At 62.6% G+C, this 20,344-nt stretch overlaps 1 protein-coding gene across 2 annotated transcripts in view; it reads left to right on the forward strand.

The window, feature by feature from the left end:
- TP73 (tumor protein p73) overlaps positions 1 to 20,344 on the forward strand; it is a 60,680-nt gene that overhangs the window by 2,985 nt on the left and 37,351 nt on the right. For both annotated transcript variants that reach the window (XM_042951533.1, XM_042951532.1), the window contains 2 exons: positions 16,613 to 16,707; positions 17,036 to 17,156. In XM_042951533.1, the coding sequence (XP_042807467.1) occupies positions 16,646 to 16,707; positions 17,036 to 17,156 (183 nt within the window). In that variant the 5' untranslated portion in view covers positions 16,613 to 16,645. The remainder of the gene's footprint in view (positions 1 to 16,612; positions 16,708 to 17,035; positions 17,157 to 20,344) is intronic.

A 20,344-nucleotide genomic window follows, 5' to 3' on the forward strand; every position in this document is an offset into this window, starting at 1 on the left:
GCTTTCTTATGGACCGGTCCCCCCTCCCCCTCCCCGCCTACCCCTGCCGAGTGCGTCCAGGTCCTGCCCGGATTTCTTTCACAAACGCAGAGGACACATCAAAACACACAACCACGTCTCCTTGACAAGTTGCCTCTGAAGCAAGTTACGCGGGACGCCTGGCAAGTCCTTTCCTTGTGCGTTAGGTAGAGGAAGGTGGATTCTGGTTTCTAGAAAAGTTCCCTCCGCTCACTGGGCTTCAAGTTAAAGACACGTCATAGCCAAGTGGGCTCCAAGAGAGAAGCACAAGTGGTTATAAACTTTCCATGTGTCCCCCCTGTCCGCCCAACCCCCCACCCCCCCACCTCTGCCCACTCTGACCAGGATTCCTTAGCAGAGCAGACATTTGCTCATCAAAAGTGCTTTCTTTTCCGGGACACGCTGCCCTAAATCAGAGACCCAAAGAGAAAAAAAAAACAAAAACTTCAGCCCAACAAGTTTTGGTTGAACACCTCCGATAATACCTAACATCGAGCGGTGGCTCAAGCTGGGACTGAGCTGAATGCTCGGTACATTCTTTCCCTGTAATCCTTACAGCCCGCAGAGTGGGTGCTCGCTTACAGAGGGGAGGTGGAGATGTCGGAGACTCGCGCACTTGCCCAAGGTTACAAACAGCAGGGTGCAGGAGTCGGGGCTCCAGGGCAGAGAGCTCAGCCGGGACTGGAGCCACGGGGCTGCGACCTCAGGACACCGCCCGCCCGACCCTGGTGCTGCGGGACCATCTAAACCGGAATGTAGGGATGCTGTGACCTGCGGTGGGGAAAGACGAAATCTTTCTTTGTATCATTTCTGCAGCATGAATTTCAGCATCCCGTCCGATTGTGGACGTGACAGCAAACCCCTGTCTGAGTGGCGCCTGTGACTTTTTCTGTGAGAGGAATCACCGATGTTTTCACCGTGCATCACAGTGGCCGTAGAAATTAAAAAATTTCGTTTCTGCTTGTCACCAAGTTGAAATGAGGAGTTATGAGACCCGCGGTGGGACCTTGTCATTTCATGCGTACAGAAACACGTCCAGATTTAAGTCACAAATTTTCGTTTTCAGTACTTTGATAGCTGTGGTGGTTTTCTGGAGCACCGACCGTAACAGATTACAGAGACCGGGCGACTTAAACAACAGAAACTTACTCTCTCTGGGTCTGGGGGCCAGAAGTCTCAAATCAGGGTGTGGCTGTGACTGCTTGGCGGGGGAGGGGCGGGGGCAGAGCCTGAGCGGGCCGTCCTGATCGAGGGGAGTTCCCAGGGTGTTCACGTGTATGGGAGCTGTGGGCCCGCCTGCCTCACCGTCTCCCTAGGGAGACCCTCGCCTTTCCCTCCTGTGAGCTGCCCACGGGAACTCACCTGGGATCCCCGGAGGGCAGGATTCCCCAGGGAAGGCTGGTCCAGCCCCCTCCCGCCCTCACCAGGCAGGCACAGAACACCTGGGCACTGCCCGTCCGGCTGTTCCAGCAGCCACGGTGTGGGGCCCGAGCGCGCAGGGCCAGGCTGGGAACCCGGTGCAGCCAGGGACATCTCTCCTTTGTGATCTTGCTCAGAGTGGCTGCATGCAGGAAGTTCCTGTCCCTGATGCCCGCCCAGCACCAGCTGGTGAATCGCTCCCTGTGGCCCTGGATGCCTGTGGGGAGGGGGCAGGGGCTCTAATTGCTCACCTGCTGCTCCAAGGTGCCAAGCCCTGGGGGAGGGGGCGGACATCTGGGGAAGCCTCTGGCTAATTGGGCAGGTGGCTTCTCCCTGGGGGGGGGGGGGGGTTTGCACCGGTTCCTTTAAAATGGGCAGGGAGGATGTCCCCTCACCCCTCCTGTCCCGTTTCCTGGGATTTTAGAGGTGACTTCCTGGGTTCCGTTTCCTCCATTGGTCTGCACCACAGGAGCAAGATGCAGAGGTGTCTCTTCTGAGGCTCACCTGGGCCGTGCACACTCTGGCGGGGCTGGGTGGGGACGGGCGGAGGTGGGGGGACGGGTCCTGGCGTGGGTCCTGCCCTCCCACCAAGCGATGCCGAGTAGAGGGGGCGTAAGGATTGTGGGCCACCTGCCACAGAGACAGGCGTCACTTTTGCAGAGGTGGCAGGTGTCACGAGGGAAAGCTCATAAGTGTGGGCGCACAGTTAAATAAACAGACCCGAACGGTGCTTCCCCAGACCGCGTGCCCTGGCATCTGCCCTATGCAAATGTGGGTCTGCGTTAGGGAGCGGAGTGAGGGCCGCTAGGCATTGGGGTGTAAACCGAGGCCCTCCGCGTTGAACCGCTGTGACCCACACCTTCTCAACTGCCCGCTCCCTCTTCCTGGCCGTTTTCTGCTTCCCGCTGGCCCCGACCACCAGCAAAACCCTGTAATTAGGCATCTCTTGTCGGGTTTTTTTTTTCTTTCGGAGGAAGGCAAGCCTCAACTTGCTTCTGGGTTCTTAATTTTTGATCAGGGATGCTCCTTGACTAATTATTTGGCAGTAATGAGGGAGGAGGCATCGAGTGGGGGACGTCTCCCTGAGCTTTCAGACCAAGCCGTAAATGTAAGGACGAGGCATTTGGTAAACAGGACGCTAATTGGATTAATGCAAAACTAATGAATTCTAGAGAAAATAACAGAAAAGACGATTGTAAGATTGAGGTCAAGGTAATTCCAAGAACACTGTCCAAATCTCCCTCTGGTCGATTTGATCTTTGAAAATATTTAGAATGAGACAAAGAGTCTACTCTCCACGGTGAAATGTGTAGGAGAGTAATTTCTGGACAGCATGTTTTAAAACAAGAAAGGCTCAAGGGGAGTGGCACGGGGTGAAGGGCTGGGAACCCTGGCCGGCTGCTTTTCCAGAGTTTCCGGGACTGTCTGGCCCCAGATCAGTGTGAGTGACCAGCAGAGCTTGAGTTACTGACTTTCTCCTTCTTCCAGTTACTGTAGTGAAAAGCCCTCCGTTTGCTTTGTCTCTCCAACCCCCTTCTCTGGTGGCCAGGACAGCCCTGCCAAATCCAAGAGGCGGGGTGTGGACCAGTGCTTTGCCCTTTGTGACCTTTCGAATTTCGTGCTATTCGAAGCCATTCCATTGACGAGTGTTCTTGATGGTAAAAGGTGACAAAATCATGGTGAGGGTGGCCCTGCTTAGGAACCGGCTAGAAAGGGGCTCAAATTCACCCCAGATGTGCCACTTATTCATGTGATCTTGCAAAGCTTGGCTTTTGTAGGATGAGAGGAAGAAATGTCTTCCCAGAAACACTGTGGTCCCAGAGCGCCACCCACAGTCCCTCATCTGGGCCCCTCATCTGGGTGTCATACTGGGGGCCACTGGTGTTTCAGAATTCAGATTAAAAGAAGAATACTTTAGAAGAGTAGCACAGTACCTGCATCTTGTATTAAAAAATTTTTTTGAATGTTAATTTATTTTTGAGAGAGAGACAGACAGAGCGTGAGCAGGGGAGGGGCAGAGAGAGAGGGAAACACAGCATCTGAAGCAGCTCCAGACTCCGAGCTGTCAGCACAGAGCCCGACATGGGGCTCGAACTCACGGACCGTAAGATCACGACCTGAGCCGAAGTCGGACGCGTAACCGACTGAGCCCCCCCAGGCATCCCAATGTTTATTTATTTTTGAGAGAGAGACAGAGACAGAGTGCAAGCAGGGGAGGAGCAGAGAGAGAGAGGGAGACACAGGATCTGAAGCAGCTCCAGGCTCCAAGCTGTGAGCACAGAGCCCAATGCGGGGCTCGAACCCACGGACCGTGAGATCATGACCTGAGCCGAAGTCAGACGCTCAACAGACTGAGCCACCCAGGCCCCCCCACCCATGAATCTTGTATTTTAGAAACACCACCAACGGGTCCGATGGAAACGCCCCGCAGTCCAGCTCTCCCCCGTTCCTGCAGCAGAGTGCCAATGAACGTTTACACTGAGTGGGTTTAGAGTTTGCGTCTGCCCAGCGGAGTCTGCCCCAGACGGAGGGAAAGAACTCCCAGTTTTCTGAGCTCTCCGGATTCCCAAAAACGTACGGAAGTGAGGCTAGGCTGTATTCCACCGAAGACTTAATTTGCGCATTCATTCATGGCTCGTGTGTGAGGGGGCGCCCACCCTCTCCCTGCAGGGTCTGAGCAGGCAGGTGGGGGCCACACCCAGGACCCACCGGACCTTGGCACCCTGCCGAGGGCCTGGGAGCGGGCTTTGTTAATGGGGGTGGGGGGGTGTGGGGACGGGTCTTGATGGTGGGATGGGGTGGTGGGACAGCTGGGGGGCAAGAGAGCCCATCCCCATGGCTCCAGCAAGCCCCTTCCCTCGACATTTGGAAACCTGCACTCAGGAGGGCGGGTGGTCGGACACCTGATGCTCAGGAGACAGGAGCCCAGTGACGGCCTTGAACCGTGAAAAACAGAAACAGACACGGGAAGTACGCGTGCCGCCCGGGTGCGCCTGGAGGAGGCGGCTCGGTCACGTGATTTGTGCGGGGTTTATTTCCAGCCTCTAACCGCCCCGCGTTGGAGAAGTCGCACGACCTCCGCGCCTCCCTTTCCTGGGGTGTAAGATGGGGTTAGTAGTTTTTCTCGTGGGGCTGATGTGAGGGCCTGGGACTAGGGCCTGTAAGACACTCAACACGGTCCCCGTGCAGAGAAAGCCGGGTGTCAGGCTGGAGCAGAAGGCGTCCCGGCCTGTGCGCTGCCTTGCGGCCGCAGTTTCGCTTTCGAGCACGTTTCCGGGGTCTCGTCCTTGTGAAGCAGGGGTGGCTGGTAAACGTGAGGGAGCAGGAGGCGCAGAGGCGAGGGAGGAAGGGCGGCTGAGCAAACAGCCTCCAAGGTCCCCCCGCCCGACCGCAGAGAGGCGCGCCCTGTGTCTCCCCAGCAGAAGCGGGACCTTCCGCCTCAGGAATGAGTAAATGCCGACCCTGGGCCTTCTCCTGGAAGAGTGGGGGCCCCCCAGGCACCCGTGTCCTAAGGCCCCAGACCTCTGGACATGTTATTCACGCGGCCAAAGGGACAGTGACTCAGTCGGGGACCTGGAGGTGGTGATGACCCTGGAGCATCCAGCTAGGCCATGGCACCACACAGGCCCCTGTAACACGGAGGCTGGAGGGTCAGGGACAGAGGGGGCCGTGGCCGTGGAAGCAGAGGCTGCAGGCATGGGCTCTGAATCTGCAGGAAGGGGCCTCGAGCCGAGGGACATGAGCACCCTGGCCACTGGAAGAGGCCGGAAGTAGGAGGAAGCAGCCCTGCCACCGTCTTGATTTTAGGCCCACGAGACTCCCCACACTCCGGGCTCCGGGACCCTGAGAGAGTGCGCGTGCGGCCACGCAGACGGAGCCTCGGGTGGTGTCCTGCTCTCATCCTGCTTGAAAGACGCCCAGGCCCTGGGCCAAGGTTCACACCTGGACCTCGCGGATGAACATCGGGCCCCGGCCTAGGCAAGAGCGTCCCGGGAAGAGCTTTCCAAGAGGGTCTTGTGGTGGCAGGAAGTTGTGTAGGAATGCTTGTCCGGCTCCCCACTGAACACCCCAAGCTGGTGGCCATTCTCGCTGCCTCGACTGTGTCCAGAGGCCCATCTGACACCATCACTCAGGGCCACCCACCCACCTTTGGTCTCAGACATGGACGTCGGGGGCTGTGGCAAGGTTCTGTGAGCCCTAAGTGTTCAGGGCTGTGTGTCCACCACCCAGCTCAGAAGGCAGGGCCCCAGCCTCCGGAGTCAGGCCGTCCGTCTCTCTACAGGGGATGGGCTGGGAAGGAGGGCGTGCCAGGAGGTTACCCCGACAGGAGCCCTGGTGATGAGATCTCAGGCCATGAGATCTCACGGGCCGGGGTTGGGGGGGACCCTCCCAGGGTCGCATGGCTTCAATGAGGGCCGCTTCCCAGACGTGCAGGTCACGGGACCTACCTGCTGTGGTCAACAGCAGGCCGTGGGCAGCCTGGCATTGCCCGCTGGCTGCTTTGCCTCTTTTCCAGGACCGGGGAACACCTCCCTCCCGCCACGGCCCACTGTCCCTGCGTGGCCACAATGCCTCACACCTGCAGGCGTGTGCACACGCACACAGGACTCCCGCAGCCCCATCCCAGGCCTGACACACGGGCTGCACACGGACGCGGGCTATTCTGCAGAAACGTGTCCGTGTTCAGCAGGAGTCGGGGAGCCCACAGCTGCAGGCCGACGCTTCCCCAGGAACAGTCAGGGAGCAGAGCCCCTTGCCCTGGGTGGCCGGCCCCCCCCCACCCCGCCCTCCCAGGGAGTCCAGGCGAGAGCACCCTGGCAGCGCCCCTCAGAAGTGTGTGCGTGCGTGTGTGCTGTGTCCCTGAAGGGCGAGGGCTTTGGCTCCCGGGTCGGCCGCCTCTTCAGTTTCCATCCAGCCCGGAGACCTTACCCTGCAGGGTACCCTGCCCCCCCGCCGAGGGTTTCTCCCCAGACTCCACGGGGCCGCGGGGTCTGCTCCAGGAAACCACTGCAAACAACATTCCCCCAACTTATGTTACGTGAGACCGGATTGGTCTCCTGTTGCCGCTGTAACAAATTACCACAAATTTAGCGGCTTGGAGCCCCGTGGATTTGCTTTCCCACAGTTCCGGAGGTCAGAAGCCTGAAATCCATCTTTCTGGGCTAAAATCAAGGTGCAGGCGCAGGGTGCTCCTGGAGGTTCGAGGGGGAGAATGCACTGCTTGGCTTTTCCAGCTTCTAGAGGCGCCTGCACTTCCTGCCTCGTGGTCCCTTCCTCCCTCTGCAAAGCCAGCAGGTCAGCACCTGTGCGCCCCCCTGACCTGCTGCCTCCCTCTAACCAGGACCCTGTGGTTATACCGGGTCCCCCCGCCCAGTACAAGATGCCTCCGCCCCTGGATATGTCCCTTAATCCTGTCTGCATGGTCCCTTCTCCCGTCAGGTGGCTTGAGCTTTCTGTGCTGCTGCCTGTGGTGGGGGAAGGAGGGGCAGTGAGTGGTGACACAGGTTAGGGTCCCAAATCTGGGCTTCCTCAGGGTCCTTCTGGCCAGTTGTTAAAAACATGTGCTTGGAGCGCTATCGACAATAGCCAGACTGTGGAAAGAGCCCAAATGTCCGTCGACTGATGAAGGGATAAAGAACATATGGTTTATGTATACAGTGGAATATCACTCGCGACCAAAAAGAATGACTTCTCGCCATTTGCAACAACGTGGATGGACCTAGAGTATATAATGCTAAGTGAAATAAGTCATCCAGAGAAAGGCAGATACCATATGTTTTCACTCCTATGTGGAATTTAAGAAACAAAACATGATCATAGGAGAAGGGAAGGAAAAGCAATATAAAAACAGATACAGAGCAAACCATGAGAGACTCCTAAATACAGAGAACAAACCGAAGGTTGCTGGCGGGGTGTTGTGGGGGGATGGGCTAGACGGGTGATGGGCATTAAGGAGGACACTGGCTGAGATGAGCACTGGGTGTCATATGTAAGTGATGAGTCACTGAATTCTCCTGAAACCATTAATACCCTAGATGTTAGCTAACCTGGATTTAAATTAAAAGCAGATAAATAAATAAATAACCCCCAAGATCTAGGTGCTAAGAAAAAAGAAAGAAAGAAGAAACAAAAACCACGTGCTTGGAAAATCAGAATGCGGTCTCGAGGCCGCGTATTACACTGAATTACCCGAATTTGCCGTGTGTGTGCGTGTACGTGTGCTCCCACACGTACTGGCAGCACAAGACAGTTGAATATCAACTTCCTGGTTGGACCTAACGTTGAAAAGGTGGGTCCGCTGCTTAGAATCACCCACTGACACGTCGCGGGTGGAATGTCATGTGTATGGAACTCGCTGTAGCTGGAGGGCAGCCTGCCGCGGAGGCCGGGGGTAGGTTCACGGGCTGGTTGCACTGTGCTCTCTGTTTCTGTGTGCGTGTGGGAATTTCTCTGATGAGGACTACAGGGGGACGTGCGGGTGTGGCTGACACAGCCCCACTCCGAGCCCAGCTTCCAGCTCTGCTTCCTGCGGCCAGGGGCCTGTCCCCAGGTCGCCGTGCGGAGGGCATGGTGCTGCCCGCCAGCCCCAGGGCTCCCAGCCACGCTCCGCCCCGGCGGCCCCAGGCTCCGGGCCGGCCACGCTGCTTCCTTGGTTCCAATGTCATTGCCTAGGCGACCGGGACGCTGCCTCCACCGCCTGCCTGCCCAGCCACGAGCTGCTTTGGGCCTCCCAGCCGCCTCCGCCTCCACACCGACCCCGACCCACCCTCGGGGCCCAGGCTCCGCCAAGGTAGGCTTGGGCTCAGCCTGGCTGCCTCTCTCAGGCCTGAGCGTGGGGTCCTGTCCTGGCCTCCCGGCCACACAGCAGCCACCTGCTGGGGGGGACAGAGCCCCCTCCCCGCTGCCTTCCACCTGGCACCCAGGAGTGGGGTGCCCTGGGGGCACAGAGGGCAGACAGGGAGGCCGTGTCCGTGGTTCCCCTGATGGGCAAGGAAGACCAGCCCCTTCTGGTGGCACTTTGCAGAGCCCTCTGCCCCTGGGGGGCCCTGAGTGACCCAAAGGGCCCCAGGTGGGGGTGGGGGGGCAGGCTGGGTGGGGGCAGAAGCAGCTTCCTTCCGGCTGCCTCCTCCCCTTGGCCTGCTGGGAACTCTCTCTCTCTCCACTTCCTGCCAAGGAGGCACGGCCTGCCCAGGCCAGGCATCACCCTCCTTAGCTTCTTGTGTGGCTCAGTCGTGGTCGATAGGTGTGGCCATCCCCGCTGCACAGGCCAGAAAACAGAGGCCCCACACGTGCAGGCTGAAGGCACTGAACCTGTAGCTGGTTGCAGCGCGTGAACCGGCGTGAACGGGCTTGGAAGGGGAGGCGGGACACATGTCCTCATCCCCCTGCCCCTCTGTCGGCACGGTCCGTTATGCCATGCGCTCCCAGCTGGTCTGGACCCCGCCAAGGCCTGCCTCGCCGACCGCCTGCCTCTGGGCTCGCCGGGCCCACGTGTGCCTGCCAGGATGACCTTCTCCTCGAACGTCCCGCTGCGCCCCCGCTAGAGCTGGGCCCTGAATCTTGCTCCCCGTAGTCCACAGGCTCAGGGCCCTTTGTGTGGCCTCCAGAGGGCCCCGTCCCTTTTCCGGCCCACCCTGCTATTCCTGCTGTCCCTGACCTAAAGGCTGCCAGGGCCTGTCCTTGGCCGAGCTCCACCCTGTCGGTGCCCGTTCTCCCCGGGCGCCCAAGTTCAGTGTCAGCTTGGGAGACCTGCAAATGACAACGGTCATCTGGGCCTTCGCGCACCCTTGTGCTGACGCTGGCCGTGATCCACACCCCTTCGCGGCGCCCTTTACACTAGGGGGTAAAAGCTGGTTTATTTGTCTGTCCCCCAATAGAGGGGACCTCCTGGAGAGCAGGGCTGCCTGGTGGGGACAAGAGTGGGCTCGGACCCGGTCTGCGCTTCCCAGCTGTGTGGCCCAGGGCAGGTGACCTACCCTCTCTGTGCTTCTGTGAGAGCATCTGGAGAGTAGGGGTGCAGCCTGCTTTCCTTGCTCCTGGGTGATTGAGGTCAATAAATACAGAACACCCAGGCTGGAGCTGGGACGGAGAAAGTACACAGTAGACACTGGGCATCGTCGTCAGAAAGATAACCCCCAGGCTGAGGGCGTGCGGGGCAGGGCGGAGCCCGTGGGGCAGAGACAGCTCTGTGGAACGCTGATGGATGTTTCTGGAGCGAGTGAGGGATGGCTGGCCGGCTTGGGGGAAGTCACGTGGGATGTGCAGGGGACCTCAGAGCAGGGAGGAACATACTGTGGGAGTCGGACTGAGTGTCGGCAAAGCAGCTGGTGTCAGTGACTTTGGGGGGGGGGGAACCCCAGGCAGTTAGTGCGTTTCCAGGCCCAGAGCAGGCGTCCAGAGCGCCGGAGGGTCTGCATGGGGGTTGGGGGACACACCTGAGGGGCATCTCCCTCTAGGAAAGTAGAGGTGTCTAGAGGAGGGTGGCTGGGAGGGATGATGGTTTGGGAACAACCATCCAGAGCACGGTTGAAGGAGCTCACGGGCTTGTCTGGGGAAGAGGAGATTCCAGAGGACAGAGCAGGCGCCTCCAATGATGCCACGCTGGCCTGTGGAAGTGTGACCCCTCGGGGTAGAAACAGGGCCTGGGAGGGGAGGGTTGGAGGAGACAGAGAGGTCAGGGGTGCCTGGCAGCCCCGTGGGTGAGAGGCAGTGTCTGGTCACTGGCACTGGGCTCCACGGCCACCCCCTCCTGGCGGTCCCCTAGGTGGAGGCTCTTCCAGAGAGCCAGGGACTCTGCCGGTCACCTGTGCAGACAGGGAGCAGCTGCCACCTCAGTGTGCCGAGCGAACGCTCCCGGGCTCTGGGGATGCAGCAGTGACCGAGCCCTGGGAGAGCTGACATCTAGAGGAGGAAGCAGGGGGCCCGTCCAAGCCGCTGGGGCATTCCAAAGCTTCCTCCTGTGATGGGACACGGGTCTGTCTCAGCCTGCAGGCGCCTCGTTCCTGGAGAGACCAGGATGCGGGGCGGGGGTTCTGCTAACGAGTCGGGGACGGGCCAGTGACCGTTGCTACCCCTGGGCCAAGGCCTGGCTTATGCCTCCACTGTCGCCTGCTCTGAGCGACCCCTGGCCGACTGCAACCCGCGGCTGTTTCTCGAGCTCCCGGTGTGTCTGGATCACCCTGCAGGCTTCTTCCCACACACTGCAGGAAACAGCGGCTCAGAATGGGCAATACACCTGTCCAGGGTCACACAGCTGCCAAACAGCAGAGGTGGGCTGGCTGGGCGTGGACGGAGCGGGAGACGGAGCAGGGGTGTGGGGCAGTGCCGAGCTGCAGAGCAGGAAACGACGGGACAGGAGCCGTGTGCCTCGGCAGGACCTGCAGGTGTTGGGGGGAAGGACTCCGGCAGATCTACAGAGGGCAGGGGGGCCCTCGCCGTGGGTGGGGGCTTCGGGGTGGCGGGCAAAGAAAGGGCTGGGCAAGGGGCTTTCCAGGCAGGATGCTTGGTGTGCAGGTGGGGTTGCAGGCTGAGGAGGGTCGGGCCAGGTTGAGGGCAGGGGTCATGAGCAAGGTTGCTGGAGCCAGACTTCTGGGTAGGGCTCTCGTCCCCAACTAGCTGTGTGCCCTTGGACGGGTGCCCTCGCCTCTCTGTGTGTGTTCCCACATTGATAGTAAAATGAGCCGCAGATCTGCTGGTCTCAGCACCCCCCTCGGGGATGCCGTGCTGGTTCGTGAGGCTTGGGTGTTTCCGGTTTAGTTCCTGTTCCAGGAGCTGGTCTGCGACAGCCCTTTCCCACGGGGCTGCTGGGGCATCGCCGATCAGCCGAGCCCTTCTCCCAGCCGAGGCCTGAACTCAGCCCCAGGAAGCTTGTGTTACCATTGTTTCCTTCTAGAAGTGCACAAAGCCCACGTGGTCAGAGGCCCTGTCTTACGTGGGTGCAAAGCCAAGCCTAGACTCAAAGCAAAACTCCTGGCCACCTGACTCACAGTTCTCCGGGCGGGCCCAGGTGCCGGGGGAAGGAGGCCGTGGGCCACGACGGAGGCCGGTGGCCGGGGTAAGAGGCTGGCAGATGAGAAGGGGCAGGGCCGGGCAGGGGGGGGGCTCCTGGGGTGGCTCCAGAGTCTCCCCCCACCCCCTTCGAGTGGGCCCCAGCCCAGGAGGGAGAGAGGGCAGCTTAATCGGGTACCTCCAGCTGTTTTCATATTTCACAAGTGCACCCTGGCCCAGGGTGGGGAAGCTAAATTTGTCCCTCCTTCCCAGGGCTTGGTCTCCCCCCAGCGTGGGCAGAGGGGCGGCAGGGAGTGGTCTCCAGGGGACATGAGGCCCCTAGTCATGCCCCCCTCCCTGGGCCCCGCGGGACCCCGTCTCTCCGGGGTGAGGATCTGGCCGGCCCTGTCCTGACCCAGCCTATCCTACCCTGCGTGGCAAGGTCAGCCCAGCTCTCCTGTGGCCACGTGGCCCGGGCCACAGGCAGGGGAGGGGGGCGAAGGTGGCTGCTGCCACTGCCCCCGGCTCCCTGAGGAGGGAGGCACTCCAGCCGGGTCCTCCAGCCAGGCCGCCCCCCACGAGGCCAGGGCCACCCCTGTTGCAGTGGGCGGCAGGAGCGACAGAGGCCTCTCGGCCCCAAGCGCCCTGAATGCCCCGAGCGTCCTGCTGGAATTCAGCGGGGCCGCCACCCAGGGAAGGGCGCCATTTCCCAGAGGGGTGGCCTGCCCGCTCCGTCCTCCCCTGACAGCTGCCTGAGCCCTCCACCCAGGTAGGGGGACTTCCGGGTGCCAGAACGTTCTCAGTGCCCTTGAATTGGGGCCACAGGGGTGACTAGAAGGGGTCCAGCCCAGGATGGCCCGGGTCCCCTCCTGCGATGGTCAGTCTGCTGCGTCAGTGTTTACTGGTGGGGGAAGGGGCCTCGTCACGGCCCTTGTGACAGAGCGGAGGAGACGAGTGTTTGTGAGTGGGGGTCAGGATGGAGCTCTTGGGCCTCGTTTCTTAGAACTGAAGGAAGTTGCCCCTCCTGGTGTGTGGGCACCCAGATGGCTGGGGGTGGGGGGTGCGGGCCCCGCGTTGGCCCTGTCTCAGGGCTCTATAGGCGGCTGGGACTGCCATTCCCACGCGTGGGGTGCCTCTGTTTGCGGGGGCCTCGCAGGGGCCCCAGTTTTTCAGATGTGGCGTTGGAGCCCGGGGCAGGCAGCGGGGACAGGCAAGCAACCCTCCCTGGCTAGCAAGGCTGTCCTGTGGCCACACGGCCGAGGGGTGCTCCCCACCTGCCAGTGACGGGGCAGAATGAGGGGCATCCTGGCTAGGAGTCAGGGAGGACAGATGCTTCCTAAGGAGGCTGGGGTCTGGCCTGGCCTGGGAGGATACAGGTGGGGTGGGGGCCACGTGGGGACAGGATGGGGTCATAGATGGGCCACATGCAGATAGGGTGGGGGCCATAGAGGGGATCCGTGGGGACGGGGGGGCCGTGGAGGAGACATGTGGGGATGGGGTGGGGGCCGTGGAGGGGACCCGTGGAGACGGGGTGGGGTCACAGAGGGGCCACATGGGGACGGGGTGGGGGCCGTGGAGGGGACATGTGGAGACGGGGTGGGGTCACAGAGGGGCCACGTGGGGACGGGGTGGGGGCCGTGGAGGGGACATGTGGGGACAGAGTGAGGTATAGTGAGAGGACATGAGGGGACAAAGCACGGAGGCAAGGGGGCAGGGGACACAGGAACATGGCAGGGAGCAGGGGAGACATATGGGGACAGGGTGGGGGCAAGGAGGGGACATGTGGGGACAGGTAGGGACAGAGAGGGGACAGGGTAGAGGTCAGGGAGGGGACACAGGGGACAAGGCAGGGGGCATGGAAGGGACAGGTAGGGACAGAGAGGGGACAGGGTGCCAGGCAGGGAGGGGATGCGTGGGGACTGGGTGTGACAGGTGATGTGAACGCCCAGAGGCCCTGTCCAGGGCGTGGCCAGAAGCACCTAGAAGCAGTGGTGTGGCCGTGTCTCCCCTGCGCACTGACCTCCGGGCCTGTGGGTTCTCCGCTGTGAGGGGCTGCGTGTTCTGTAGGGTGTTGGGAAGCACCCCTGCCCCCACTCCCAGAAGTGACTAAAAATGAAAATATCAGTAGATGCCAGGTCTCCCTGGTGAGAAAACCCGTGAGTCACATCGAGAGGCTGAAAGTGGGGAGGGTGGCGCCCCCGCTCGAGTGAGCTGGGGTCGAGGGCCCACCCCGCACGCCCTGCACCCAAAACCTGGATCCACCCGCGTGGCCCCTGGATCCTTGAGGGCGCGGGCATTTCCGTCCAGGGCGGCTGGCTCCGTGCGAGACGCTGCGTCGACACTTTACGACTCCGTTACTGCCCGAGAGCGTTTCTCACACCCCCCCCGTACACATGTGGTTTTTAAGATGATTTGCAGCGTTTGCGAAAGCAATTTCCATTAGGTCCGAGAGCCACGTTTCCGTGGTGAACGTGGTCCCAAATTTAAGGCGCGGGCCTTCGGGGATCACCGGGGACCCTTTGCAGGGAGAGGTTTCAGAGTCGATTTCTTTCTCTCACCTCTGCTGTCCGTGGCCGAAATGCTGCCGTGGGGATAGGGAAGACCGTGCCCCTGCCCCTGCCCCTGCCCCTGTCCCGTGGAGAGAGGAGCGGGGCCCACGGGGTCCTGGGAGGACGCCCGGGGAGGGGCCTGCGTGTCTGCAGCCCCGATCCTCGCCCGACATCACCATATCCTCACACCCTGGCAGGCGCCCCGGCGCCGACAGGGACCCGTCTGCAGCTCCGTGGGCTCATGGTCCAGGGGGGGCCTGGGGTCAGGGCCACCAGCTCTGGGGAGTTTCCCAGGGAGATTGGAAATCGCGGAGCACCGTGGCTTCCTGGCTCCAGCCCCACGCGTCCGCTGAGCAGGGCAGGGCAGGCTTCCGGACCTTCCTTTTGCCGGTGAAACACCTGAGCAGAAGTCACCGGTGGAGGCCAGTGGCCGTCCTCGGGGAGGACGCTGAAGGGCCTTCGGGACTGGGTGAGCGGGGCCTGGGGGATGCTCTCCCCACGAGGGTCCGTCTCAGAGGCGTGGTGAACCCCGGGATGCAGGGTTCTGAGCCCCTCCGCGGGAGCCCCTTGGAAGAAGCTCAGTCTGTGCGTCTGTCTGCCATGGACACGCGGTGGGCGGAGTCCCACGACGCGTGGTTCTTGGCGTCGGCCTCTCTCACTCAACACGACGTTCTCGTGGCTCGTGGCCGCTGCGGCGGGTGTCCACGCTTCCTTGTGCGGAGTAATACCCCGCTGTGTGGATGGACCGTGTCTATCCATTCATCTGTCCTGCACACTTGAGCCGCTGGCATCTTTTGGCTCCTGGGGTCCGTGCGGCCGTGAACGGGGGCCTGCAGGGTCTTCCTGACCGTTTGCTGGGTGCCGTCAGCCAAGTGGTTTCCATCTCTGGGCTTGGACGGTCCATCTGCAAAACGAACAGAGTGGGACCCACCAGAGTGGGTGAGTCGAGCCTCGTGTCGGCACATACTACCCACACCGAGAGGCCGCTCCGGCCGGTCCCCGCTCCCCGTGGGGAGTGGGTGAGGCGGGTTTCTGCCCGGCCTCGGCTGGGCGGCCGGCTCCGCAGCCAGGCAGCTGGCGCTGTTCTGCCTCCTACCAAACCCGCCCCATCCCGACCTCACCTCCGCTGGGCTTTGGGCAGCTCAGCTCAGGGTGGGAGTGACCTCCCCAGAATAGGAGGCATGCAAGTCAGCACTCCCCAGCCTTGCTAGACCCCTTGTGGGGAGAGCGTGTGCCGGAGGCGTGCATGCCGTCGGGGGTGACTAACTTAATCTTGAACTCTGAGGGGACCGCTCCGTCGTCCTCGTGCGTAGGGCTGTGCTGTATCACCTCAGCAGGTCACTGAATTTCTCTGAGCCCGTGGGAGAGTTGGTTTGGGGCCCGTGCTTTCTAAGCTGCCTGCCGCGGGCCATCCTGTTTGGCCTTCGCCCGGGGCCTCCTTTCGCCAGGGCCCGGCCCCTGAGGTGGCCCCGCTGGCTCGTGCAACTGCTCCAGAGACCAGGGGCCCGGCACGTGGCGGCCCCGGGAGAGGGCCACAGACCTCCACCAGCGCCCGCCTACCTGGGGACATGGTGACAGATTGCGGGTGTGCCCTCCCTCCCCCAAAGGCTCTGGGCAGGTCTGGGCCTGCCCGCTTGGTCACTGCCAGGCAGACGGTGGCCAGGCTGATTCTCACGGCCCTCTGCCAAGGACCCGGAGGCAGGCCCGGGGAGGCACCACCTTGGCCCGGGTGGGGCAGCGGGCAGGGTGGGCTTTGGTGTCCCTGCCCCTCCCCGCAGGGGGACGGGGGACAGGGGCCCCAGCTGTGCCGGGCCTGGGCAAGGCCATGGCGGGGTGGGGGCTGGGTGTGGATGCTCTCAGGAGAGGAAGCTCTGGGGACAAAGGCCGGTGTGGCCGGGCATCTCCTGTGACGGGAGAGCACCATGCGGCGGTCCTGCCGCTGTGACAGCTTCACAGCCATGGCTTTGGGCTGCCTCGTGGGGTCCGAGTTGCTTTTGTGTCCAGGCGGGGGCGGGGGGGGGGGAGGACCCTGTCTCAGAGGCGGACGGCTGTCTCAACGTGCTGCAGCCTCGGGGCATAGCAGGACTCAAGCCCGGGGCTCTGCTCCAGCCTCTGGGCGTGCCCGGCACATGCCCTTCCCGAGAGGGAGTGGCCTGGGATCTGAGCCGTCCTTGTGTCCCGGGGCATCGGGATCCCCCAAACCCGGCTTGAGCCCCGAAGGCCAAACCCGGAGACACAGCTCAGAGCAATGGTGACCACACCCGTCGGGGCCTTATTGCGGTCCAGGCACAGCCCACTGTATGCAGCACCTGTGTGTTCCCCAGCTCCCACGGGGCCCTGCGGCAGCCTCCCGAGAGGGTGCCGTGGTCACCCCCACCCCGTAGGTGGCAGCTCTGAGAAGCCCCTGCCGTGCCAGGCACTGCCCGCCCCCCCAACCTGGGTCTGGAGTCAGGCCCGCCCGTCTGCAAGGCCGGACCCAGGCCCGGAAAGCGGAGGACGGACGGGGGGGTGCGAAGGGGTGCCCTGCCTTCAGCGGCGTCTGCATCGGTGTCATGGGCCCTGCCCAGACCCCACGGATGCTGAAGGAGGGCGGGGGCCGGCCTTCCCAAGCACCCACTGTCCTTCTTCCCTCCTCGCAGAGCCAGCTGCCCTCCGGGCCGGGTGCGGGGAAGATGTCCCAGCCCACCACCGCCGCCGATGAGGGGGCCACGTTCGAGCACCTGTGGAGATCCCTGTGAGTACCTCCTCCAGCCGCCCAGGGCCGGACTCGGGCAGGGCGAGGCTCGGGGGGCTTTCTCCTGGGGGTGCGGCATCCAAAGTCTGGGCTCTTTCCTCCAGCCAGCACTCCTGGGCCAGGAGGGGTCCAGGGGACAGAGCTCACGTGTGGCCACGCACCCCGGGCACAGACACTAGCCCTGGCGAGGCCGGCAGAGGAGGGAGGGGGAGCGGAGGAGACAGGCGATGGGGTGAAGGGCTCCTGCGGGCAGGACAGGTGTAGGCCTAGCCCACGAGCTCGGGGCCTGGGTGCCCCGGGGCTGACGGCTCTGTTCCCCTCTTCCCAGGGAACCAGACAGCACCTACTTTGACCTTCCCCAGCCAAGCCAGGGAAATAACGCGGTGGTGAGCGGCTCAGGGGCCAGCATGGATGTCTTGCACTTGCAGGGCATGACCACGCCCGTCATGGTGAGTGGGGAGGCTGTCTGCGGGGGGGTCTCAGGACGGGGTCGGTAAGTATGGACTGTTCTGTCTGGGGAGCTTGCAGAACCGGGACACTGGTGCTCAGGAGTACAGCTTCCTCGGTAGGCTTGTGAGGACATTTCAGTGTCAAAATAGAAAACGTATCAGCTCATGAGACTGTTAATCCACGGGCAGGAATGGATTCAGGCATGGCTGGATCCAGGCGTAGGAATGGCTGGATTTAGGTGTTGCAACAGCCTCTGTGTCTCCTGCCCTGCTCTCTCCATGATGGTGCCAGGCTCCAGCAGCACCTCCACCCCCGCTCTGCCACCGAGGCCCGGACACCCTGCTGCGGTGTCTCGGGTCCTACCGCTCTCGCGTTCCTCTTGGCAAGAAGGCAGGGCTGTGCTAACTGGGTGGCGGCCACGTCCCTGCTTCTTTCTCTGGCCACCCGCTGCAAGGCACTGGTGCGCCAGAAGGAGGTTGCAGAATGCTAGAAGGGGGTGTGAGGACCCCTGGCCCCCGGGGAGATCTAGTGACGCCTGCTGTCCCCACCACATGCCTGGTGGTTGCCAGCCCTCCCCAGGTTGCTACATACCCCCGGACGGCAGCGGCGCTGGTCCCTGGTCTCTCTGTGGCCAAGTGTCTGTCTCAGGGCACCAGCACCAGGCTGAGAAACTGGGCCCAGGAAGGAGGCGGTGCTGGGAGCTCTAGAGGCCAGGAGGGCCTGGCCCCCATGCCCTAAAGCCCCTGTCCAGAAGTTGGAGCCCCTCACCCCAACACACACCCGTCTGAGGCACCTTGAGCATCCGGCAGACAGCGAGGGCCGTGTGGGCTCCAGTGAGCGTGTGAACGAGCCACGGCAAGGCTGGGGTGGGGACAGGGGGCAGGAGGGTCCCCTGTGTCCTCTGTCGTGTCCATCGAAGCCACTGGGCTGGCCCACATACGACTTGGGCCGTTGCAGCCGGGGGGTCGGGGTACGGCAGGCAGGGGGCCCCCGTGACATCCGTTCCCCTGAGGAACCTTTCACGCTGGATCTGAGAAAGCTGACTGTCCGGCCCGGCCTCCTGCTCGGGGACGCCATCACAGTGAAGGCAGCCCGCCTGCCTTCCACACCTGTTTGTTCCCATTTTACAGGCGGGGAAACCGAGGCAGGTGCTGGCAAAGGGTGGGCCTCGATGGGCTGGGGCAGAGTCATCCTGGACCAGGACGCAAAAGTGCAAGCTCTGTCCTGTCCCCCCAGAACCTTCCCTGTTCTACCAGCTGCTCCCCAAGGGCCAAGGGTCCTGACCCCTCGCCTCCCAGGACCCCCTCCTGGACCTCAGTGTCCTCCCCAGCATCTCAGTAGGGCTGCCGTCGGCTGGCTGCGTCTGGGGCACTCACCTGGGGGAGGCCCACAGGCATCTCCCCACGAGCCGGTGCTGCGGCTAGACCGGCCCTTCTTTGTTTGACAACAGCAGGACCCGTGTCATTGCTCTCAGGGCTGGAGGGTTCGAGGTGGGCCCGGGCCACGCAGCCAGGTGGCAGGTAGAGAGAGAAAGAGACAGTGCAGACTGGAGGTTCTGCCTTTATGGGGGTGGGGGTGCGGGCCTGGGTTTCATGGGCTCACTCTTTACTGGTGAATTTAAAATACAAAAGCAGATTTAAAGCTCAGGAAGGGGAAAGCAGGGTCACCCGATGGTCAGTTTCTAGATCACTCAGAGCTTTCTCAAAAGGGAGCTGCGTCGCAGGGGTGGCCTGGCCCTTCCTCGAGCTGGGCGGCCGGCCGCACGTTTATTCCAGGTGGCCGTCTGCTGAGTGGCCACCTCGAGATCAAAAGCAGAACGTCAGGCACTTCTGTCACAATAAAAAAAGCTGACTGCCGGTGCTGGCTATGTCCACTGTGTGGAGGGGCAGGGGCTCTAGGGACAGAGGACCCTTGAAGAGTGTCCTAAGGGGTCTGTCTCCTGAGTTTGGGAAGCGGCCCAGCCTTGCCCTCGAGGGCAGAGGAGCCTGGAGACCCCCGCAGCGTCAGGAGCGGGGGTAGGGGTGGGGTCTGCTCCCCAACGGGCAGAGGCAGCAGCTCTGGGTTCCTGAGGGGTGGGGCGTGCTCGCCCAGTCCCCCCGGGAGCATGCCAGGTGCTGAGCACGTCTGGGCTGGGAATGGAGGGCACATGCCTCCCACCAGCCTCGGGGGAGAGAGAGAGTGGCCTCCCACCCCTGCAAAGGGCAAGAGGCCTGAACCAGCCAGGGAGGGACACACCTCTTAGTAAAAGGCTGGGACTCCCTGACCACCTGGTCGGCCTCGGCCTCGTCCTGAGCCCTGCCTGGACCAGTGGGAACAGCGACTGGTCTGGGGCGGGCGCCATGCAGAGAGCTTGCCTTAGCCCCCCTTCACCCTCTCGTGGCCGACGCAGCCGGATGCACAGACGGAGGCAGCCCGGCAGCCAGGGCAGAGCCGGCTGCCTGGCCGCCTCGCCGAAGGGCCCCCCCGCTCCCCGCCCCGTGTGGCCAGGGCCCTGGAGCAGGTGCAGGAGGGAGCCCCCGGAGGACGCTCCACAGCGGCGGTGTTGAGTCCAGCCTGGGGACCAGGAGGGCGCGGCTCTCTCCCCACCCAGCCGCTCAGGGGGAGGCGGGGTAGCCCCAGCCTGGTGACCTTAGACAAGAGGCTTCCCAGGCCGGGCCTTGGAACCAGTGACCCCGGCTGGCCAGCGCTGCAGTTGTGACTCAGCATGAGGCGGGTGTAAAGGCTCACGCGCACAGTGCCCCCCACCGCTCCTGGGCAGGCGGCCTCAGTCATGGGGCTGGTCCGGCAACAAGGCAGAGCCTAGATGGGTGCAGTCCTTGAGTGGGGACATTGTTCCTCCAGGGTGGCGCTTTCCACCGTCTGGGGCCTTCTTCCCGCGGGACGGGCCGGTTCCTGAGCGGCATCCCCTCCACGGTCAGAAGAGAGGCCACTGCAGGCCCACGGGATGCCCTTACCCAGAGCTTCAGTGGCCAGTGGGGACAGGCAGAGTGGATGGGGGCCCGCCTGAAGAGCCACTCTGTCCCGGGTTCAAGTTCCCCATGACTCTGAGCCTCAGTGTCCCTGCCTGGACCCAGCAGGAGCTCCGCCCAGCCCTGCGGGAAGGACGGCTTCTTGTCCTTGGACCTCCCTCCTGCCACACGGGTCCGGCAGTCGAGAGGACAGGGCCCCAACAGGCGGGCCTTGGAGG

The sequence above is a fragment of the Panthera leo genome, chromosome C1 (genome assembly GCF_018350215.1).
Source record: "Panthera leo isolate Ple1 chromosome C1, P.leo_Ple1_pat1.1, whole genome shotgun sequence".
In the NCBI taxonomy this organism is placed as follows: domain Eukaryota; kingdom Metazoa; phylum Chordata; class Mammalia; order Carnivora; family Felidae; genus Panthera; species Panthera leo.